General features: G+C 61.5%; 1 protein-coding gene across 4 annotated transcripts in view; it reads right to left on the bottom strand.

Annotated features, from left to right (window-relative positions):
- ADCY7 (adenylate cyclase 7) overlaps positions 1-23,573 on the bottom strand; it is a 48,179-nt gene that overhangs the window by 10,628 nt on the left and 13,978 nt on the right. For 3 of the 4 annotated variants that reach the window (XM_046682595.1, XM_046682597.1, XM_046682596.1), the window contains exons 2-14: positions 16,098-16,524; positions 14,545-14,748; positions 13,451-13,612; positions 12,248-12,397; positions 11,766-11,914; positions 10,623-10,734; positions 7,230-7,357; positions 5,658-5,816; positions 5,339-5,471; positions 2,002-2,193; positions 1,676-1,710; positions 1,072-1,155; positions 735-807 (exon numbers count right to left, since the gene is read on the bottom strand). In XM_046682595.1, coding sequence (XP_046538551.1) covers positions 735-807; positions 1,072-1,155; positions 1,676-1,710; positions 2,002-2,193; positions 5,339-5,471; positions 5,658-5,816; positions 7,230-7,357; positions 10,623-10,734; positions 11,766-11,914; positions 12,248-12,397; positions 13,451-13,612; positions 14,545-14,748; positions 16,098-16,268 — 1,752 coding nt within the window. In that variant the 5' untranslated portion in view covers positions 16,269-16,524. The remainder of the gene's footprint in view (positions 1-734; positions 808-1,071; positions 1,156-1,675; positions 1,711-2,001; positions 2,194-5,338; positions 5,472-5,657; positions 5,817-7,229; positions 7,358-10,622; positions 10,735-11,765; positions 11,915-12,247; positions 12,398-13,450; positions 13,613-14,544; positions 14,749-16,097; positions 16,525-23,573) is intronic. The other variant, XM_046682598.1, reaches the window with a different exon arrangement.

Raw genomic sequence — 23,573 nt, 5'->3', positions numbered from 1 at the left:
TGTGCTGCCCACACCTCCACACCAGGCACCCTCAGGGTCGTGCCCACGAGGGCTCTGCTGCAGAGGAGGAACCAAGGTTCTGAGAGCCTGCAGCCGCCGGCGACCACACCTGCTCCAGACCCCGAGCTCTCCCTGGGGAGCCCCAACTAGAGGAGGGTGCCCCCCAACCAGAGGAGGGCACCCCCCAACCCTGGAGACTGAGGCAGGAGAGAGGCCCCAGCACCAGCACCCCGTGGGCTGGGCCACCCTCTCAGACAAGCCACACCAAGGCCCAGATGGGCTTGGAAACCTCAGACCCTGTGTGACAGATGACTGTGGAGCCATAAATGGCGTCGTGCGCCTGGAGCGCTGTAGGACTCAGTAGGTGCTCATTAAATAGACAAAAGGTCACTAGTGGCACAAAAAGCATGTTGAGGCGGCAGCCAGACTGGAGGTCCATCAGGTCCCCTCAACGCTGGCACCCTGTGCAGGGCTTTTTCCTGACTGCGAGGCCAATGCTGTCAGCCTGGGCGGGCCTGCCCCGGCAGCTGAGGCTCCCCGATGGGGCCGCCAGGTACAGGGGAGGCCAGCAGCAAGACAGGCCACGAGAGCCACACTGAGCCCCCACCCAATGGCCAGCTGGTGTGATTCCCTGCAACCCTCCTGGAACAGATCTGGAGCGCGGCTACCCACAGCCTGTGCCCCCATCCCACCGCAGGCCCTGGAGCCCCTCTTCTTGCAGCCGCGGTCCTCACCTCTCGCTCGGAGCCCTTCTCCTGGAAGATGAACCCGCAGGCATGGAAGTCGTCGGACGTGGAGCAGCAGGGCCTGGGGGCGGCAGACACAGGCAGTGAGATACGGGGCCTGGGGAGCCGGAGACGGGGCCCCACCCTCCGGAGGAGAGGGGAGTGGAGGGCAACTTGAGAGGGCGAACGGAGGCGGGGGCCCACCCTCGGGAGGCAGTACCAGGAGGGGAAGGAGCCGCCCAGACACAGCTGGAGCTGGGCCACCGAGTGTGAGGCACAAGGCAGGCCTGGCCATATGGGGGCCCACTCGAGGGGGCAGGGATGAGCAGCGGTCTCGGAGCCTCACCTGGTAGAGCTGAGCCCTTCGATGGCTGAGAGCATCTCGTCATCGTAGGAGTCGTCCTCAGACCGCCCCTTGGGGGATGTACTTCTGGAATCAGACCCCCACAGCTGCACCACCCCAGGGGCCCACAGCTACTTGCCCAGAGGCAGGGGTGTGGACAAGACAACTCACCCAAGTGGGGTTCCCAGGTGCCTGCAGGAGGCCCCAGAGCCTCAGGCAGGACAGTGAAGACAGGCAGGTCCCACCAAGGCCCAGAGAAGGCAAGTGAAGGCCCAGTATCGATCAGCATTGCCCAACTGGCCAACAGCCCAGCAAGAGGCAGAGGGCAGACCCTCAGTACAAGGTGTCTTCCACTAAACCCATAAGGTTCCCTCACACCAACCCTGCTGATCCTGCTTCCAGGTGGTTACATGACAGGCACTCAATCATTGTGAAGTGCTGGTTCCTAGAAACACTTTGACCCAAGCCACAGCAAACTCAGCAGAGGCTGGTCAGGGCAGCCTGTCTGGAGGAGGTGACTGGGGCAGGACTTGGCCAGGAAAGCAGGCCACAGCTTATGACGGGCGGAGGTAGGGGGAGGGCGGCGGGAACGACAGAGTGCACGTACCTGTCAGGGGTCCGATGGCGCCGCAGGGGAATGGCCTGGAAGGGAAGGGAGGAGAGGGGACCATTACTCTCCAGAGTGAGGGGCCCTGAGGTCCATCACGGACTGGGTGTATTATCTCTGTGCACTCGCACACAGGGCGGGGCGTCAGGGACCATCTAAACTGCAGGCATCCTGAACCAAAGCAGAACTCGCGCTGGAGAACAAGGACAGACCCCTGGAGCATTCTCCAAACGCCTCCCTCCCCAGGACGAGGCAGGGCCGAGACAACCACCGGCAGCTCCTGAGCATGTGCTCTCCCACTGCCTCACAGGACCGTGGGGGCCCACCTTGGGCCTCCGCCCGCTGGGGACAGGAGGCTCGCTGCTGCTCACGCTCTCGCGGTGGTTGAGGTGTGCGAAGGGCCGCGCCGCCCCCCAGGACTCGAGGTAGCGGGTCATGCGCACGGACGCCCGCATCTTCAGGGCCGCATCCCCCTTGGGCTTGGGGAGGTGTTGGCTGGGCGGGGGTGGCTGCTGGCTCTGCAGGCAGACACAGACACAGCCTGTCCCATCCCCTCCCCTCTCAGCATGGGGCTGCCACCCCATCCTGCTCTCCCTGAAACACAGTGCTGCCCAGGGCACTGGCCCATCTGGCAAAAAGGGGAAATGGCCAAAAAGCTGCTGGTTCTGCATCCCCGCGGGGCCTGGCTGAAACCCAGCCCTCCTGGCTGGGCTGTCGGGGAGGCCACAGCCCAGGCCCTGTCCTTCCCAGGCAGGGAGGAAACAAGGTCACACAAGACGGTGTGCAGCCCCTAGGTCCTTCTTTGCCTTCCCAGGGAAATAGTGGGTTAGGGTCCTAAACCCTAAGGCCACACTTGCTCCGGGAGGCTCCTAGGAACCAGAAGCTGTCCTTGAGGCCTGAAGGCCCACGGCCCTCCCCGTGGAAGCACCCTGGGGGACGGCGCCCAGGGGAGCCACAGGCAGCCTGCCCTGGCCGCCCACATGTGGCCAGCACATGCTCTTCCTGTGGGAGCAGCAGGAGGAAAGGAGAGCTGGCCAGCAACCCGGAGAGACGGAGAGACAGAGACAGCTAGCCAAGGAGCCAGCCCCTCCCCCGGGCAGCAGTCCAAGCAGGTCCACTCGTGTGGCCCCCAAACCACAGCAGGGGTCCCTTATCTGCCATGTGCCCGCCATGGCCGAGTGAGGGACACAGTGGTTCAGCCAGGCCCTGAATGAGGGGCCCAGCCCTGCCTCCTCCACCCCCTCCCTAGTAAGAATCAACCCAGCTGGGGAGGCAGGGCAGGACTGGAAAAGGAGGAGGGCGAGAACGACCCCCGAGACTGCCACAGACCAGCCTGGGCCATCCCAAGTGCCCTCACCCCTGACATTCCTGCCCCCAGGGCTCCCCGACACCCCCATGGACCAGCACCTCCGGCCACGAACACTAAGCCATAAGTGGCACCTCCCCGGAAACGTGCAGCCTCCTCTAGGGAGAGAAGCATTCTAGACCCTGGGCCGCATCTGTCTGCTCAGCCAGAGGGAACGGGGAAGCCGGCCTCTGTGAGCCGCAGGCCAGGGCGCGCCCTGCGTGAACAACCCGCCCGGGCCGGCTCCCCGCAGCACATGCCACTCAAGTCCAGGGTTGCTGGCACTTCTCTCTTAGGGCAGGAGGCCAGACACACTGGCTCCCGGAGACATAAACGTGTCCTAAAGATCCATGGGTTCTGAATAAAAACACGCCTGTTGGGAAGCAGGCACAGGGGGGCACCTCAGCCCGCACCAGCCCACAGGTGCCCCCCAGCTGCCTCTGGACACTCGTCCCTGACGGGTCCTCACACACATCAGAACAGGCACGAGTCAGAGCTGCCAGGAGCCAGAGCTGGGAAAGGCCATGCACTGCGGGAGGCCCACTGAGCACCGTGTGCAGTCGTGGGGGAAGTGAGGCTGTGTTCTGTGCACACAGACGGGAGGGCCCCAAGGTGTGTCGTCAGGTGACAAGAGCGAGGGACAGACGCAGTGGGGGCCTGCTGCCACAGCTTTGTCGGGGGGCAGGTGAGACGCTGCGTCGACTGACTTGAGCACAGACATCTCTGTGGAAGGAGCGCAAGAAAGCCACGTGCTGGTCCCCTGCAGTGGGGGCGTGCTAGCTGCAGACAGGCTGTGCAGGAAATGTTCTCCCCTCGCTCTTCGTGCTTTTGAATTTTCAGCCACGTGATGAATAAAGTTAAACAGGAGGGTGGTAAGGCTGCCAGATAAAATGTAGGATGCCAGTGAAAGCAGCACGAGACCCTCACACCAGCGTCTCTACCGTTAGTGTGAGACCCACATCCGAGGGCGCCTGCCGGGACTGGCAGCCCTGCCACTGGGGGCTGGGGGCTCTGCCTCAGGTGCTCGCCAGCTCTCTGAGCACCAGCTCCGCGCCGAGCACCGTTAGAGGCGCAAGCAGCGCAGCCTAGAAAAGGGGGACCCCCTCCCCCGAGCCTGCCCGCAAGGGGCCCACACTGAATAAGCAAAAAGGACAGAGCAGCAGGAGCATCTGGGACAGGCGAAGAGGGCTCCGGGCAGAGGGAGCAGCAGCGACAAGGGTCCTGCGGTGGGAAGGGCCTGGCAGCGGAGGAACACGAGGATGGCATGGGGCGGGGGAGAGGTGCACTCAGGAGGGACGGAGGAGTGGGCGGGGCCAAGCTGCGGGGTGCAGGGAGAGGGGCTGGACTGCATTCCACCATGGGGGGAGCAGCCCTGAGGTACCCACGAGGACTGTCCCCAGATGCTAACTCAGCATCAACGGCCTGCGGAGGGGGTACCCAGGGAGACCTGGCCCTGAGGAGCAGCAGGACGAGGCCCAAAGGGTTGGGGGACCGCAGGAGACACTGTGGGCAGCTCGCAGGCTGGCTCTGGCTCCCGTGGAGACTGGCAGCCGGGCCAGCCCTGAGCATGGCAGAGGCCAGAGCGCGAGGGAGCTGGAAAGGGGCTGCCGGGCGGACGTTCTTGAGCCAGCCCCAAGGATGATTCAGCAGAGCTGCAGACGAGCCGGCCCCCTGGGGCAGCAGGGACGGCCTGGACAGGCGTGGGACAGGCCGGGGGCAGGCCCCGGGCCCCCTGGTAGGGGCAGCCCAACAGCCTCCTCACCATGGGGTCCAGAGGAAAGGGGGTAGCTCAGAGGGCGGGGCATGGCCAGCCGGGCGACACTGTGGGTCAGAACCCAGGACACCCGGGGCTCCTGCCAGCAGCCCCCGGGCCATTCCCTGCTTTCCTGGGTCTCATCCAAAGCATGTTTTTAAAATGTGTCTTTTGAAAATCCAGGAGATTAGTGACAACCTCATGAAAAATAAATTAATAGTGACTATTATTTCTAGAATGTTTATGACGAGCCCAGTTCGCAGTGAATGCTTCATTCAGATTAGCTTTTTCTCCTGTTAGGCAGGCAGTGTTGTGATTCCCATTTCACAGAAAAGAACACGGAGCCCAGAGAAGCTGCTACTTGGGGCCTGGAACATCCCAGGGACGGGAAGCTCACTCCTCCCCCGGGCAGGCCTCCTCCCACCTCTCCACAGCCTGGAAGAGAAAAACATTCTCCCTCCACGGGGGTCTTCTCCCAGGGGCTGGGCCCTGCTCCCCAGCAGTCTCGGCCCGCAGGGTTTCCTCAGGCAGCCCCACCCCCAGCCTGCTGCTTGAGCTCTCATACCCGGGGGTCGATGACCAGGTAGGTGCGAATGTTCATCTCTTTCAGGTAGGGGTCTCGCTGCTGCCCGTGCCCATCTTCCACCTCGTACGCCTTGTCCAGGTGGTTCAGCGTCGCCTCTGTGATGTGCACCCGGCTGGGGGAGACACAAGTCAGAGCAGCAGGGACCACAGAGGGCTCTCCAGGGTGCACAGCAGGCAGGGCAGAGTAGGCCATGGCCCCTCACTACAAGGTCACTGATTCCGTCTCTGATCCCCCCGAGATCCCCCAGTCCAGAGTTGGCCCCTGGTCTCTGACCCCACCATGTCCAGCTAAGCCTCACCCGGGGACTCCAGCCGCCTCCATCCGGTTGGCCAGGGACACGTCATGGGACCACACGTCGTACTGCCACTTGCGCAGCCCAATAACACCACACAGCACGTTTCCTGAATGTATACCCACACGCATGCTGATGTCCACGCCCGTGGCCTCCCGCACCTGCCTGAGGCAGAGCGCTCTGGTCAGCCCACCCCAGCCAGGGCTGCTGGGGGCCCCGCACGCTGGGACAAGCCCAGGTATGGGTGTGGCATGGGGCGGGGGCAGAGCAAGGGTTGTGGGGGAGTGTGGGAAGGGGCAGGCCCAGCTCATGGGAGGGAATGTTCTCAGCCTAACGGGACAGCCTCCTTGAAAGGGCGTGAGCACCCCACCTCTGGGAGTGTGCAAATGAACGTTGCTCCCCCAAGCTCAAAAGCTATTAAAAGGAAGAGGAATTCCAACCGTCACTGGTGCCTATGGCTCAGGTGGACGGCCCGAAAATATGATCACGGGGCGTTTCCACTGCCCAGGGGCCCCAGCCACTGCCCCAAACCCAGCGGAGACACAGAACATGGGGCCAGCCTTTGGGGACCTTCCCCACGCCCTAACTCTGGGAAATGAGAGCACCGGGGCTCGCTGGCACCACTCAGTACAAAGAGCCCCAAGTTAGAGCTTCCGCGGGACACAGGGCACCCCCAAACACGAGCACAGCTTCAGGATACCTCTGACAAGTGGGTGAGGGCCCAAGGAGCAGCTGGCACATGTGTCCACCAGCAGGGCCGAGGATGGACAGAGCCTGCAGGGCTCAAAGCCAGAGGAAGCAGGGGGGCCCTGAACAACCTCCACAGCTTCCAGGGGAGGAGACTGAGACCCGGCGGCAGGGGCCTGCCCCAGGTCACACAGGTGGTGATGCAGAGCCCTGCTAGGACTGGAGCCCCGATTCCCTGTCCAGTGTTTTCCCAGCAGCACCAGCCACTTCTGGTGGGACTGCAGGAGGAAGGACCAGTGGCGGCTGGGTTTACACCCGCGTGCTACACACCTTCAGGCAGCCCAGCCGCCGTGCCCTGCTCTGCCCCCAGCACTGGTCACTCTGGCCCAGCCCACCTGGCCCTCCCATGCACCGGACCACCACAGCGGGGTCTTCCCACAGACCACGGCTGCTCGGGGCTCCCGAGAACCTTGGGGGCTGGATGTCGCTGGGAAGGCTCTGCAGGAGGCTGGTCCCCTGCCTCCGGGGTCTTCACAGGGGAAGCAGGAAGAAGTGGAGCCCTGCAGTCAGACCCTGAGTCTGCAAGGTCCTCCTGCCGTCTGTCCTGAACCCTTCCTGCCGCTGCTAACACTCAGTCTTTGGAGGCAGGGAGCCCAGCTGCCCCGCCCTCACGCCCTCCGGCTCTGAGCTCCTGACTCTGGGACTTGGAACCCCAGTGGGCCCAGAGGGAGGCGGCAGATGGCTGAGGGACCCACGCAAGCCACCGTCACTCCTGAGCCTGTTTCCTCATCTGCAAAATGGGGACAATGCATTCCCCACCATGCTTTGAGAGGAGGAGGGGTCCGTCGTGGGGACAGGCCCCAGCGCCCCAGGCCTGCCTGTGGCACCTACTTAATGGCCTCGCACATGTCGAGCCCCATCTTCACACAGTTCCGGGCATGGGTGGGCAGGGACACGGGCAGGCCCGACACGCAGTAGTAGCAGTCGCCCAGGATCTTGATCCGCATGCACTCATTGGCCTGCAGGGCAAGGGAGAGGCCCGGTCAGCAACAGGCCAGGGGGCCAGGGGTCACACATGCCAGCCACCACCCCATGCCCTCCATGGGGAGCCAGGCTCTCTGCCGGCCAGAGCTTCCTCTGGGGCACCAGGCACCAGTAGCTGCTTCTGGGCCTGGCAAAGCACTGGGGACACAGGCTCTCCAGGAGGAGCCCCCAAACAAGCATCAGGGATAAAAGCAAGGGTGACTAAGGGGGCCACTTGACTGCTTCCAGGGGAGGTGCTGGCTTTGCTTCATTTGTTCATGCAATGTTTGGGTGTCTACTGAGTGCCCGGTCCCACCCCAGGCACTGGGGGACAGCCACAAGCACAATAGACACAAACCCCTGCAGCCATGCAGCTCCCACGCTGATGGCATCGCTGGACACTAAACTAGATCGATAAAATTTAGACACACCCAATGGTGATAAATGCTAAGGAGAAAAATGAGGGATGAGAGGGAGGAGAACATTCACAGGGGGACAGGGAAAGCCTCTTGGAGAGGGTGACATGTAAGCAAAGACCCAAATGAACCAAGGGAGGAAGCCATGGCAATATCTGGAGGAAAAGCATTCTAGACAGAAGGAAGCAGCATGTGCAAAGGCCCTGAGGCCAGAAGGCTGTTTGAGACACAGCAAAGCAGCCAGACTAACTGAAGTGGAGCGAGTAGGGGAGATAAGGACAGAGAGGTGGCAGGTGCCACAAGCTAAGGGGTCAGCAGGTATCAAGGCAACCCAAGATATAGCTATGCTACTAGGAATGTGGGGTTTGGGGAGCAGGGAGAACGCAGAGAGGAAAGATGGGGGTTGGGAGAGAGGCTGGGGTCACATAGGAAAACGCCCATGGAGGGGAAGGGGAGGCCCAGGCAGGCTGGCTGAGGTTTCATCTGAGGGGGCACTGCGGCCACCCGCCCTCCGTAGGCCCTGGGCAAAGGTGGCCACACACCGGAGCCTTGGCTGAGGCTTTCGCGCTCTGAAGGAGGAGCTGCGTGCAGGCTCGTCCCCTCTGAGAGGCAGCCTCAGGGCAGCCTTACCCCCTGGCATCTGTGGGGAGGGATGCATGCACGCCCGCTCGCTCCTGCAGGGTCCTGAAGGGCTGGCCATCTCCCAGGACCAGGTGTCCTCTGTCTACGGATCTAGTGTCCGCTCCATCCATGCCCATCAGGCCTGGGGGTAACCGCCCAGCCTCAGTGACCAGGCAGGGACTGTCTCTCCCGAGTCCCGGCACCTGCCCCGCCTTTGCGAGCAGCCTCCTTACTAAACCCTCCCCGACAGGCCCCACTGAGTGAGTGCCAGCTGCTCCCTGCTGGGCCCTGTCTGGCCCACGCTGAGAGGCCACGGGCACAGTGGCTGAAGCCTGGAGAGGCCCAAGGCCCAGGCCCAGGCTCAGGCCTCCGGCTGCCTTCTCTCCACGCAACACTGCCTTCCCCAGGCTGCTCCTCCACGGGGCTGACAGGCACCTGTGCCTCCGACGCTTCCCAAATGGGCAAGTCTGTGAGTGTGCTGGGGGCAGAAGGCGCCCAAGCCAGACGCAACGCCGATGCCTCAGAGAGAGCAGGCCCTGGCTCTCGGGAGGGGTGAGGGTCCCAGAATCTGATTGCTGATGAGAGCAAAGGCGGGACCAGCCCTGCCCGTCTCGGCCCAGGGGCTGGACGCTCAGGCTGGAAGGCCGGCACCTGCCACGGCCTACCTCTTCCTTTCTCACAATGGGGCTGCCTCCCAGGCCTGCCACAGAGGGCCGGCTGCGTCCAAGAGGGCAAGGGCAGGTCCTTGGGCTTTGTGGCAAGGAAAGGGCCAGCTGTGGCCTGAGACCCAGGCCCCCTGCCCTACAAATGGCCCAACCTCTGGGGACTCCCACCTGCCGGTCCAGGAGAAGTCGTGAAGGAAGGAAGCTCCTGAAGGAAGGCTCCAGGCTAGGCAGGCCCTCCTAGTCACTCGGCCCCGCAATACGCAGGGCCCAGCAGTTCTCCACAACGCCCCTGGCCTACTGTAGCTGGTTACCCCCTGCGACAGGAAGCTCACCCCCTGAGATGGAGTCCACTCCTGGTGAGGCAACCCCCCAGGACTGAGCGGCTCTGACCGTGAAAAGCTCTTGCTAGGCTGGGGCCAGAACCTGCCTCCCTCCACGTCCTGGACCACCGATCCTGTGCACGGGGAGACCCGGTTCGCTCTTACAGACTCAGGGGTGTGGCAGGGCGACTGGCGTTTGCCTTAAAAACCTGATTCAAATACACAGCCAGGATAGAGGGCCACTGCCTCACACCTGCACTCGGGTCTCTCCTTAGTGGCTACCACTTCAGGAAGCCTGTCTTGACCCCTTGGGGCGGGGTTAGGTGTTCCCCAGGCCCCCACCCCCACAGCCCTCTTCAATGCACGTGGCATGTAGGCCGGGAGCAAGGCGAGGGCAGGGCCACCGTCCAGCAGGTCTCAGGACCCTTTGGCAAATGAACACACCCACACACACAGACACAGACACACACAGATGCACACACACATACACAGACACACACACCCACCCCCGCCCCGAGCTGGCTGCTGCTCCCAGGCTCCCAGTGAGACCCCAGCCCAGCCCTCCCGCTCTCCGGCCTCTCTCCCCTCGGCTGTACCCTAGACCCTCCTTTCCCACTGCCCTCCCTGCTTGGTACCCATCACGCTTCCCAGGGTCCTCAGGCCTCCTCGCCTCAGCCCTCAAGTCCTGCCGCAGCTGACCTTGTGACCCTGTCCTCTCAGCTCTGTTCCATTCACACTGAGCCATGTTCACTCCATGGGTACATGGAACTTCTTTCCACTCCAGGCTTTTGCACATGCTGCTCCCTCTGCCTAGAGCACTGTTCTCTTTCCAGGTTTCTCAAACTTTAATGTCCACACGATTCACCCGGGATCTTGCCGAAAGGCAGACTCTGGGAGAGGCCTGGCATTTCACAGTCCTCCCAAGCTCCCAGGTAAGGCCAAGGCCATGGCCTTGTGCAGGAAGGATGGAGCCTCCTCCCCCAGGCAGCCTTCCAGAGCCCTGTGTACCCCTGGTGAACACTGTCAGTCTCCCCACCAGCCTCACATGCTGGGACAGGATTCTGGCTGCCTCGGCCACTGCTTGGCCACCACTTCACCCTGGGGCACTCAGAGTGTTTGCTGACTGAATGCTAAAATTCAGCCGAGGTGCTGGGCATAGGACACCACTGGGATGCAATGACAGGGGCTCCTGACTTTACCAACAGCAGAGGGGAGGGGCGGCATGGGCGGCCGGCTCACCTTGGCGATCTGGTCGAACTTGCCGAAGAGCTCGTTCAGCACCACCACCAGCTCCTTAGGGGAACAGTCGCTGGCCAGCTGCGTGAAGCCCACGATGTCAGCGTAGAGGATGCTGGGGGGCACCGAGAGGTCAGAGCCAGGCCCCTGAGAGGCGGGGCTGCAGGAGCACAGGGACCGTCCGCCTGGAGCCCCCAAGCACCCGCCAGCCCTGCTCCTCCTCAGCCTCCACAGGGACAGGAGGGCCATTCCCAGCCATAAAGACGAATTCAAGATGCAGAGCCTTCACGCTAAAGCAAAACAGAGCCAACTGCAGAGCCCACAGCGGCCCTGCAAACCCACCCAGCGCCCATCACCGCGGAGGCCGCCCAGCCCGTCACAGGTGGAGCACACCTGCGCCTCAGACTCCCTGCTCCTTTCCTGCATCCAGGTTCCCACCTTAGCACAGACTTCAGAACTAAACCCCCTGGGAAGATGCGACGCGACGCTCCCCGAGCCAAGCTCCGTGCCCAGCACGTCCAGTCCTCACACTGCCCTTGCAAGAGCCCGTTCTCCAGACGAGCACACTGAGGCTCAGGGAGCTGGAGACTTGCTGGGAAGTCAGAGCTGCAACTTGCACCAGATCTCCCAGCTCCAGACTCCGGGAGTTCGGGACCGTCCGCAGCCCGGACAGGAGGCAGCAGGCCAGCCTACGGCACAGCGCTGAGCCTGGGGCAGAGGCTCGGGGCGGGGCTGCAGTTCACTTGGGCTGCACGTTCAAGTAAGATGCTGTAGCCCCTTGGAAGCAGCCAAAGACAGGCGTCAGGACTCGGGGGCTCCGGCAGTCACCAAGCCCTGGGGGGCTTCCCCTCCTTTTGGGGGGCCTGTGTCCTTTTGAGCAACATTTGAAAGGACCCCTTTCTTTCCAACAGTCATGTTTGAGCACAGAGTTTAGCAATTTTAGAGGGCTACTGGATCTCCCCCAACACCAATCTGATCTGAACCCACCCCCTGTGCAAACAAAGGGGAGCCTGAGGCCCAAGGCTGGGCCTGGATTTACCTCCCCCATCTCTGTGTGGTTGGGGTCTGGGCCTCTAGACAGGAGGGCAGGGAGGCCGCCTGCCCAGGGCCCCGGAGACACCGTGCACAGGCCCGCCAGTCACCTACCTAACGTTCTGGTGCCGCTTCACGTAGAGGCTGTGGAAGTTGTTGTCCGGCACACAGCGGCGGTCCCCCCGCTCCTTGAGCCTCTCGATGATGGCCAGCTTCATGCCCATGGAGATGTGCGCCGGCAGCACTGACAGCAGCAAGTTCTCCTGGGCAGCGCGGGGCAGGCAGCGCAGAGTCAGGCCCCAGGCCTGACCCACCCGGCCCTGTCTTCTCCACCCTCCTGCCTCCTCTGCCCGCAGCACCCTCCATCTCTGCTGGCCGATGCCCTGCCACCAGCCCAGCCAGGCCCACACGCTCCGTGTCCCCAGCACCCCCGGGTGAGGCCTGCATGAGAGTCTAGCCCTGCACCCTACGCACATGCTGCTCAACAAGCAACTGACGTCCAGGGAGAAAGGACACAGGGCATGGGGCCTGGGAGATAGCCAGGGAGGGCTGGGCAGGGGCCGGGCTGTGGCTCTCGCGGGAGGCAGGGTGCCCACCTGCTGGCGCTTCTCAATGCGCAGCTTACGCCTGATCTGGATGCACTTCACAGTGTAGGTGAAGAGGTCACGGGAGGCGTCCTGCATCTGGTGCTTATGGAAGGCGCCCGTGAGGTTCACGCACAGGAAGACAACGGCAACAGCCAGCAGCTGAGGGTGGACCGAGGGCAGACTCAGCATTCCACCAGCCCAAGGTCCCGAGGCAGCAGCCCCCTTGGTGGGCTGGTGATGGCAGCCCTGCCCCATTCTCTGACCTCCAGCCCATTCAGGCTGGCACCCTTCCTGAGGCAGGCAAGGAAACAGGCCCAGACAGGGCTGGTCTCCCGGTGAGTCGCTGTCACTACAGGACAGGTCTCACGCCCTTCTTGGCACCTGCTGGGCATTGCCCAGTCCAGGAGGATTTGGGCCCAGAGGACAGGGAAGCTGGTCACTTCTGGGGAGGCAGGAGCGTGTCACACTGCAGAGCCCAGAGCCCGAGGGGAGTGCCAAGCACAGTCACAGAAGGCGCAGCACCCTGCTGGCTGCCAGGGCTCCAGCCTCCACCGCCTGAAGGGGACACCAGGCCTGGGCAGGAGGACAACACATCTCTAAGTCACCATGACTTATAAATGAGTTTCACTCACTCAACACAAAGACACAAGAGAGGGTGCCCAGGCATACCCCCCACCCCTGTCAGGACAGGGCTCTGCAGACGAGACCTCAGGACAGGCCTCCACCCCACAACCACACGCTGGGCGGGGAAGGAGGCCGAGGTCAGGGCTCCAGCAAGGGGCTGAGCCTCCGGGGTTCACAGGCCAGCAGAGGAAAGGCCTCAAGGCAGGGCACCTCCCTGGGGTCGCTTCCCAGCGGACTCAGAGGAAGCCTGGTCTGAGGCCATCCGAGGCCTCTGGGACCAACTCAACCACAGCCCGGCCCAGAGTGGCCTGGGCCTACCCCCGCACCGGCAGCCTCCCGCCCCTCATCTGCAGCCCCCCGCTCCTTACCTGTAGCCCCAGGCCCAGAGCCCCCCGTCTCTCACCTGCAGCCCCCTGCACCTCACCTACAGCCCCACGCCCTTCACCTGCAGCCCCACACCCCTCACCTGCAGCCCCACGCCCCTCACTGCAGCCCCGACCCCTCACCTGCAGCCCCACGCCCCTCACTGTAGCCCCTGACCCCTCACCTGCAGCCCCACGCCCCTCACTGCAGCCCCTGACCCCTCACCTGCAGCCCCACGCTGACGCTGGGCTTTGTGAAGATCTCCATGACAGTGCCAAGCACCAGGAGGTGGGAGGTGCTGGAGATGACCCCCACCACTATGGCCCCCTGCATGCTGAAGGGCAGGAGTGTGTACACCACGAAGACAACGAACAGGAAGAAGGGCACCTGGGGACAGGCAGTCATGAGTCTGGGGCCCGGGACACGGCCTGAGCCTGAGGTGACATCAGGCCCCCGAAGCCTCTTGTCTTCTGGGGACAGCCCCAGAAACCTGAATCCTGAGCCCTCTGTCCTCAGGTCGGCCCCTTGCCCCTCCCCTGCATGGTGAGAGCCAGCAATAGACACACACTGGAACATCCGCTTCTGGGTCGGGCCCAGCATTACTATTATTCATCGTCTCCTAAGAGCTGATTTACGATCTGGGGCCAAGGCAGAGCCTCCCCAGGAGCAAGGCTCCATGGCCCCGTGGCCCAGGGAGTTCCAGCTTGGTGCCTGTGGCCCTGTGGCTCTCCCTCCACAGGAACAGAAATTATGGGAAGGCTGGGCAGGGCCCCCTCACCTGCCACCCAGCAGCACAGCCCCACCCGGCCTGTCCACTCCGCAAGCTGACCACTGCCATCCAACCTGTCCTGCATGCACCCCTTCTAGGAACAGCCCCCTCCCCTGAGATTTCAGTCTGCATGGCTCCTATGAGCCTCACCCTACCCCAGACTCAGGAGCATCAGATGACCAGTCCCACCGGTCAGAGGGTACCACCCCGTGGCCATAGTGAACCTCAAGCTGGTTGAGAAGGACTCTCTCTTTCACCTAGGAGTAAGCTGGTGGGCTGGCAGCCTAGAGCCGCTGTGGCCATCTCTGCCCCAACATGGGGATGGCCTGCCCGGAAATGAAACAACACAGAGGAAAGCAGAGCCGAGAGAAAGCAGGACCTGGCCATCCTGCTGGAGGCCCCCGGCTGGAAAGGGCCCAAGGCCAGCACACGAAATGCAGGCCCATTCTCCAGAAGGGACCCAATGCCCAGAAAGGGCAAGAGTTGCCAGGTGCACAGCTGGCTGGAGGCATCCAGCTGCCAGGGTCGCGGGGGTCCCCTGCCCTCTTACCTGCTGCGACGCACAGGCCGCCTTCCTCCACGAGTCAAACACCAGCACGTAGCCCAGCGTCACAAGGCAGGCCCAGATGAGCAGTGCTGAGGCCCTGAGCCACCGCCGGACGAGGCACTCGACATACACCAGCACATAGAGAGCCACAAACACGGCGAGCATTAAGAATACCGTCCCCAGGACAGCCTGGTTTCTGGAGGGGTCCTGGGTGGGGCAAACACACAGAAATGCCACAGCCTTCCCAGCAAGGAGCTGCTTTCTCCAGAAAGCCTGCCAGGTTAGCCTGCCCAGCCAGCCCTGAGCAGTGTCACCTGTGGCTTCCTCCACGAGAGCGGTGTCTACGCTCCCTCTAAACACCAGGTTCTCTGGTGCTTAGCATCTGGTGTTCAGACCACCAAACACCTTCAGGATTTGTGCTGTTGTCTCTGCCAGGACTGCCTACATGGCCGCCTTTCCCTAGTCACCTGCGGAGCCCTCAGCATCCTTCACAGCCCAGCCGCGCTACTCTCCCTCCCCACCCCTGCCCTGGGTTCCCAAGGCCCTCTGTGCACACCTGCAGGGGACAAGCACAAGAGGACTGGAGAAAAGGCCTGGAAAGCCTCCCGGAGAGGCCACTGCTCCTGACTCTTAAAGAATGAATGGAGGTTTCCGAGGAAATGATGAATAAGGGCGTCCCAGATGGGGAAGAGCTGGAGCAAAGGTGCACAGGTGACACCAGGGGCTTGCAGGAAGGACCATTTGCAGATGCAACAGCATCTGGTTTCCCCCGGGGGTCCCTAAGACCCATGACCAGAGGCTGACCTGGGAGCCACATATAGTAAGTACCCCATAACTATTTGCTGAATGTCAAAACAAATGTCCTGTGGTTTGTAGCCACAGAGACATGGGCAGCACTGACAGCACCTACTGGGTGCAGCCACTTTACACATAGCACCCTGTCAGCAGTCTGTAGTCTCTGCCGTTTTCTTCCAGAACTCTGCTGTTCCATACAGTAGCCACTAGCTGCATGTGGCTATTCAAAATTAAACTCACATTAATTAAAAATAAAATTAAAAATTCAGTTCCTCAGTCACACTAGCCACATTCAAAGTGCTCGACAGCTGCACACAGGGAGCGGCTGTTGCAAGGCGAGGCCTAAGTCAGGGACGACGTTAGCGTGTCTGCTGGACAGCCGTGTAGGGCAGGGTTCTGAGGCCACAGCCAGGCTCCGTGGGAAGGGGTGCTGGGATGGATTCATGTCAGCCCCGGTGCTGGAAGTGGAAGCAGTGGTACACAGGCCATCCCTGACCTGGGTCTTTGACAGAATCGAAGCTCATTGTGGAGAAAAGCGAGGGTAATTCATCTGGTCAAATTAATGTAACATCTGAAACCACCCTAGACTTCAAGATTAAAAAACCTGTCTCCCACCAGCCCAAATATGCTCCATAGCACTTTACAGATGCAGCCCCGGCATAGAGAAGATAGTGACGCGCCCAAGGGCTCACAAGTACAGAGCGTCAAGGCCGAGATCTGACCCCAGGGAGGCCCCCACTGCCATGGGTGCCCTCACTCACCCCCTGGCTGAAGGTGATGACGATGAGTGCAACGCAGGCGGCGACGGCCACCAGCAGGAGCGTGAGCAGCAGCGGCCCGTGCTGGCTGGTGAGGCGGTACTTCTCGTAGAGCGCGTGTTCGTCCGGGTCCTCCTCGCCCTCGTTGAGGAAGTAGCGCCCCTTGGCCGGCATCCTCCTCCCTTGGCACCCCGCCCGGCAGCCCACTCAGGAGACTCCACAGCCCGGGGAGCATCTGTCTGCCGACACCCTCCCGGTGGCCTAGGCCTCTGGCCTCTCACAGCCTGGCCGGTGGGTGTGGGGAGGGGCGCCCGGGGCCTGCAGCTCCATGGGCAATGCTGGGTCTGTACCGCTGCGGACACCAGGCCTTGCTCAGTGCGCCACCCGCATCCTCCTCTGCGTCCTGGCCAGGCTGGCCAGGTCCTCAGCTCTGCAGAGACACACAGCAGAGCCAGATGTGAGTGGACAGGCCGGACGGGGAAGGACCCGCGTCAGGGGAGAGCGGGGCCAGAATTCACAGAACCTGGGGTCTGATTCACTCAACCTGAACCTCACTTCCGGGTGCTGTTGAAGGCTCTGCCCACTCCACGGCCATAAAGCTGGACCCCAGTGTTTCCTAGAACTGCCCTGTGCCACACATGGCTATTTAAAATGAAACTTAAGTTGATTAAAAATGAGATTAAAAATTCAGTCCCTCAGTGACACCAGACATATTTCACGTGCTCCACGGCCACATGGGGCAGGTGCTATTATATTGGGCAGCACAGATACAGAGCACTTCTGTCATCCAGAAACTTCTACTGACAGTGCTCCTCTAGAGCTGGGACTGCTTCACTGTCGCGTGTGTGTCTGATCCATCGCAGGGACCCCGCATGCACGGTGTGAGGCAGGGATCAAGGTTCATTTCTTTTTTTCGAGTGGATGTTGCACTATTCCGGCAGCATTTAGTGAAGCCACCATCCCTTCCTCAGAATTTCAGGGGCCCCACCTTTGTCATGAGTCAGGTGACTGTGCCTGTAAGGTCCATTTGCAGGCTTTCTCCTGTCCCAGTGGTCCTTGTACAGAGAGCACTCACTCAACTACTGGGGCTGCTGGTGAGGCTGCATCTCAGACCCCTACACCTGTCTCACCCAGAGCATCCCCCTTGCACTCATGTTATAATAAGCTTCCACATAAGACTGCATTTTTTAAAAAGGGCCCACTGACAAGAATTTAAGGAGTCTGCAAGCCTCGTTCATAGAACAGGAAGCTGAACCTCAGAGGGAACACAGTGGATCCTTTATGACAAAGCTCGGAGCAGACCCCAGGCTTGCGACACTCAGCCCAGATGGGCCCCCTCTTTTCCCAGCACCATTCATTCATTTGCTCATTCATTTATTCCAAAAAGGCGTGTCAATCATGCCGATGGCACAGCAGGCCCACTACACTTCCTGTGTGGCAGCCTGGCTCTCTCCCTGGGGCTCCCAGTCCTCAAAGAGAGAAAGTCACCAAACAGTGTGCAATCCCTAGATGCAGCAGCTGGGGCTTGGGGGCAGCTGCCATATTCCCAGCAGGAACCCTGTGTCAAGGGGGCAGCCCTGGACTGGAGTCCAGGCCCCTGATGTCCTCCAGGCCTGCCTCAGGGATTGGAACCAGGACAGGGCAGGTGGCAGAGGGCAGGGAGGCTGGAAGACGGACAGGCTCGGGGCAGAAATGGCACAAATGGCTCCCGGCAGAAGCTGCGAGAGAAAGGCGGTCCACAGCCTCCAAAGGCAGAAGAGCAGGGTATCCAGAGTCCCAGAGTCCGAGTGAAGCCCCCTTGAGTACTCCCTGCCATGAGGACCCTGCGGCCACTGTGGCTCCAGGAGCCACCTCAGGCACTACTGCCCTGGGAACAAAAGGGGAAACCACATATTTGAGGGTGGAGAGAAGGCTCCTCTTTGCCAGAGCTCCTGGCTCCCTCTGCTCCCCCCAGGCCCAGGCAGGTGTCCACAAGCCTTGGCACCTGCTTAACCTGGGCCACCCTGGGGGGGTGGGGCCCAGGGCTGCCAAAGGGCCTGAAGTGCTGAGAGAAGCTGCAAATCTGATTCTACAGGAAATATTCCTTTTTAGATGTTGGCAACTAATTTTAAAAATGTGAGTGGTGCAGCCAACTCGTTTGAATCTTTAAATCTAAACTAACCAGACTTTATTCCCCAAGAGGCATTTTTTGAGTAGTAACCATACATGCCCAGCCCTGTAGGGTCTGCAAAACAAGACGAAGCCCCTGCCCTGAGAAGCCCCCAGTCCAGGGCGCCCCTAAAGCAGCAGTGTGCAGTCACGACAGACGCCTGCACACACATCGCCACTCTCACCTTCACAACCTGCTAAGGCCAAGGTGTTATGGCCATTTTATAGATGTGGAACTGAGCCCAGAGAGGTAGAGCGGCTTGCCTAAGATCACACAGCTGGGGCTGGTTGGTAGAAGGGCTGGGACTCAAATCGGGGTCTGCCAGCTCCCACAGCAGGACTCCACTGAGCTCCTTCCAGCAGCAGCAGCTCCTGGTGAATGACACAGCTGCCACAAGCATATGACACTGCCTGTCCCTCTGGCCTGGTGCACCAGGAGTGCCAGGGTGAGAAACCCTGAACACCAAGGGGCCGGGGCAACTCCCGGCAGCCACTCTATGCCCCAGACCAGAGCTGTGAGCAGCCAGAACACGCAGACGAGCATGTGCATGCACACACGTGCCCCACGATGCCGTGCACCCCAGACGCCAGCCTGCCCTCCCAGGTGTGAGAAGCCGGGCTGAGCCAGGCCTGGGAGAGAGGGGCCTTATGAAAGGTTCCCGGGGGCCTGTGGGGACCCCGGCTCAGTAAATACTCCTCTTGGGGATCTAAATAGCCACTTCCTGGGCAACGACAGGCTGGAGAGGAGGCAGACAATGGTCAGCACTGGGCATGGGGACTTGGGCCCATCCAGGGACCTCAACCAGCTCTTGGGCCAAGTGGGCAGTGCGAGGCAGGGCTGGGGCTGGGAGAGGCGGCACCGACCACTCCTGAGAGACAGCCCGAGAACCCACCAGGCATCTCCACAGGCCAGCTCCTTTCTAGGAGCCACCGCCAAATCCAGATCCAGACGCCCCCTCTGCCCGAGAAGGCTCCAAGGCCCCTCTCTCCCATCACCAGCTCTCTTGCCATCACTGACTCAGCTGGGACCGGAGGGCCCCTCTGAGGCCCTGATGAAGGAACTCCATCCTTGTTGCCACGTCACCAGCAAATGACTGTGCGGCCCCAGCTTGTACACCCCAGTGACAGGGAGCTCAGCACCTTTCAAGGCAGTGTTCTCCATCCCTGAGCACTCCTGCCTGTAAGTCCTACCTCACCTCAAGCTAAGCCCTGTCTCCCCATCCCTCCCCCACCCTAACCTGTTGGTCCTGTCTGAACCCAAAGACACCGAGAGCAGAGACACGCACTCAGGAGCGTCCAGGCTCCTTTCCTGGAGCTCCAGGTTCCCTCACTGTCATTCACACCTCACTAGCACTCTGGCTGGGGACCGGGGGAGTGGGACCCCAAAGGTCCAGCTGGGGAGAAGGTGTTTCCTGCTCTCTCAGGCCCCTGGTTCAGGAGCCACATGACCCAGGTCTGGCTAATCAGCATAGTCTCTCACAAGCCCCAGGTACCAGTTTAAGGACGAACATGTAACCAAAATCATCTCTTTGGGACATTTGCTGACCCATGGGAAAGAGATGCTCTCTTTTGCTGGTGGCCTGGAGCTGCTGGCGGCCACCTGAGCCACCACTAGGAGACAGCCCACCTGAGAATGAAGCTAACACAGAGAACTGGAGGGAGACAGAGACACAAAACTATCCCCGCCCCCCGGGGCCCTAGATCCAGCTCTGCCTGAAGCTCAAGCAACCTCCATATATCATAACTGCATGGGACAAGGGACAATCAATGCCCCTTTTAACTGAAGCCAGTCTGAGTTTCTATCACTTGCAACCAGAGTCCCAAGGTCCATGCTGAGCCTCCTGCCCCAGTGTGCTGCGGCCAGGAAGCCCTCATGGCCGCTTGATGCGTCCAGAGTCAGGAGAGAGGGCCCCACTTAGCTCAGAGGTGAACTGGGCCCCTGCAGACACAGCCCATCCTGGAGACTTCCTCTGGAAGGGGGCGTGGCCAGGAGGGAACCCCCATAGCTCTGCCCGGAGTCCACGGCCCGGGCCCAGCCAGGCTGCAGAGGACCTGGGGCAGCAGGGCTGCAGGAGGCTGGGTGGGGGCTCATCACATCCTCTCCAGTGGCTTCCGGAGACTCCTCCCCTGCAGGAGGAATTAGGGGCCCAGGGCATACGTAGGTGGAAATGGACACCAGGGGTACCGCCTCCTCCCTGAAAAGACGGGCGCTGAGCTCCCTAGAGCAGGGTGGACAAAATAAAACCTACTGAGCACTTACTGTGCACCCAGCACTCTGGTCTCTTTAAATCCACATACCTGCCCTGTTGGTTAGTATGACCACGGACTCCATTTTATGGATGTGGGAACTGAGAAACAGAGAGGTTCAGTCATTTGCCTGAGGTCACACAGCTAGTAAAAGAGAGCTGGGATTTGAACACAGGCCATCTGAGGTCCACCTCTTGTTCTGACCATCCTCATAGTGTTGACATCCACAGAGCCCATAACATCTCCAAATGCCAACCCCTTCCTGCCCCCGCCATCAAGGCCCAGGACAGAGGGTGGGGGGCAAAGTAGACCCCATCAAGGACCTCCCTCTGCCTTGTAGGGCAAGGTCAGGGAGCCCTCTCTCAGCCAGCAAGATCCAGAAGGGCCTCTTCCTCCAGGAAGCCCTCTGAGCTACCCCTGTACACCCTCTTTTCCCTTCCCTGCAACCGAGGTAGGACTGTGGTCTCCTCGCCAAATACCGTCTGGCAGGTCCAGCTTCTCAACCAGAAGAGCTGCTGGAAACCAGGGGCTCGGGCCTCAAATTATGACTGTAGGGCTGGGCGTTTGGGGCTGCTGAGGAAATCCTTCCCCAGCGGAACTGGCTGAGCCGGCAGCACCCTCAGCCCTGCCGCACCCCCCGGGGAGTTACAGACCACCCCCAGCTTTCACAGACACGCCGAGGCACCCACTTCCTCCCCGAGCGGGGCTGGCAGGCACCCCAGCCTGGCTTCCTCTGGCCCAGCGCTTGCAGGCCCCAGGGCTGCAGGGGGCCAAGGCCTCAGAAAGGGGAAGTGGGGGCCCCGGGGCGGGCAGGCCTGCCGGGAAGGGAAGGCCAGCTGTGCCCAGCCCGGGACCACACTGCTGCCGCCAGCCCTGCCAGCCCTATCTCCCCTGGGGGGCCGGCCCGCGGCTCCCCCAGGCCAGGGCAGAGGCGGTCCTTGTCTGCGGAGCAACCTTGCAGCAGTGCCATCCCCTCAGCAGCCCCGGGGCTTCGAGAGGGACAACCAGTGGCTGCCTGGCCCAGCATGGGCCTGGCCCAAAGAGGCACCCAGGAAACCTCAGGGGACCAAGCGATTCCAGTCTGGCTGGCATTCAAGCCCTCCCCTCCATCAGCACCAGCCCCACACCGGCCCCTCCATCCCCCAGAGCCCGGCAGCCCTCGGCCTCTCCACAGCTCTGTGCACAGGGGGCCTGACCTCCCTCTCCACTCCCCTCTCTCCCAGGCACGCCCCCTGGGAGGCCTTCCCCGACCCCTGTCAACGTCCCCTTTGTCAGACGTCCCAGCGCCTGCCTCCCCACACTGCTGAGGCAGGATCTGTGTCTGTGGCCTGCAGCTGGGCCCCGGCAAATGCACGTGGAATGGATGGATGGATGGATGGATGGATGGACAGATGGACGGACAGATGATGGATGGATGGATGGATGGATGGATGGATGGACGGATGGACGGATGGACGGATGGACAGACGGACACACGGATGAACGGACAGACAGATGGGTAGATGGACAGGCAAACCAACCAGCTGTATCCCAAACCAGCAGAAAGGTGGGAGAAGCAATCAGGGGGGCCTTGGTGAGGAAGGAGGGGCCGCCATGAGGACAGCAGGTGATGAAGAGATGAGGAAAGGGTCTCCCTCAGAAGAGCGGAGGCCTCACCCGCCGGGTGGCTGTGCCTGAGAGGGAGGCGGCCTGGGTTCAGAGCCCAGCTCTGCTGCCACTGGCCGCCTGAGTGGCAGAGTTGCCTAACACTCCAGGCCTCAGTTTTCTCATCGGTAAACTGCGGTGCTGACGCGCAAGCTGCGGGGAGAGTAGGCACAGGTCATCATGGACAACAGGCCAGGTGTACGGGGACAAAATGGCCAGTGAGCCCAGAGAAGAGGAGGAAGGCTCCGTTCCCAGAGCTGAGGGAGCCCGACCACGGGGCCCAATCAGAGAGACAGGTGCGAAGAGGGCAGAGCGCCCAAGGACCCGCTACGCCATCTCCCCACTTCCTGGTGACAGCCTGCAAAGCCACCAGGCAGGGGCAAAAGCCAAAGCCCCCCAGTGATGCACCCCCAGCCATCCCCGCCCCCCTAGCACGCTCCCCAGAAGCCCCAGGCCGACTCTACCCCAGGGACCACAGGCTGCCACCCAGCCCTGGAGTGCAGAGTCTGGTGGTCCAATCCCAGCTCCCAACCTGCTCTGTGACCCTGGGAAGTCCCTTGCCCCCTCTGGGCCTCGGTTAGCCCTCTTGCAAAGGCGTGGTTACATCCAACCTCTGAGGCCCAGCTCTGCACTGAGCTGGGAGTGGAGGCTGAACCATAAAATGGAAAGGATATGGTACTGAAGAAAAAGTGAAGGGGGCAGCCTGGTGTTGCCACCTGGCCGCAGAGGGCTCATCCCAGGGGTGGGGCAGGGAGCTGTTCTTCATGTCTGAACCTCCCGTCCACTTTCCTCGGGGTTTCCATAGTCAGTCTCTCCTTTAATGCGCAAATACCCTGTTCACCCCTCACCCCCAAGGCTCCAGCTGCCAGGATGATAAATGCCATTTGCTCTCCCGTGGTGGTGAGTGATCCCCTGGGAAGCGTTCGCCCACCCACTCAGGCACTCATTCCTTCAACAGACGCACACCAGCACCTTCCGTGTGCCGGGCACCAGGCTGGGGCCAAGAGGAAACTCTGCTCTGGGCACAGGCTTCCAGAAGGCAGACACCTCAGGGTCCCCTCCCCCCAGCGTCTGCAAGGGCTTACACACAGCGGTGCTCAGGCCACAGTGCTTATTAAGTGACTAACTGATCCATCAGGCTCCCCTTTGCAAAGCAGAGCAGTGCTTTCCCCCACTCTTGCTTGAAACTCCATTAGTTTAACCGCCACCCTCGTGAGGTTCGCCCTTTAGAATGGAAGCACTTTTCACGCCCACGTTCGACAAATTTCTGATCCTGTTCCCCGAGATAAGGAAGAGTAGAAAAGGGAAGCCAAGCTGGCCTTTGGGGACCTCACGTGGTGCTAGTTCTGCCCAGGATGGCAGGACAGTGGCTTCATGCTTTCCCCAGGGCCCCACCCAGACAGCGGGTCCAATGGTGACAGCAAGGAGGCATGAATGGGG

This window comes from Equus quagga, chromosome 13 (genome assembly GCF_021613505.1).
Source record: "Equus quagga isolate Etosha38 chromosome 13, UCLA_HA_Equagga_1.0, whole genome shotgun sequence".
Taxonomy (NCBI): Eukaryota; Metazoa; Chordata; class Mammalia; order Perissodactyla; family Equidae; genus Equus; species Equus quagga.
Note: the sequence above shows the minus strand (reverse complement) of the source record. Positions and strands in the feature narration are given on the sequence as shown.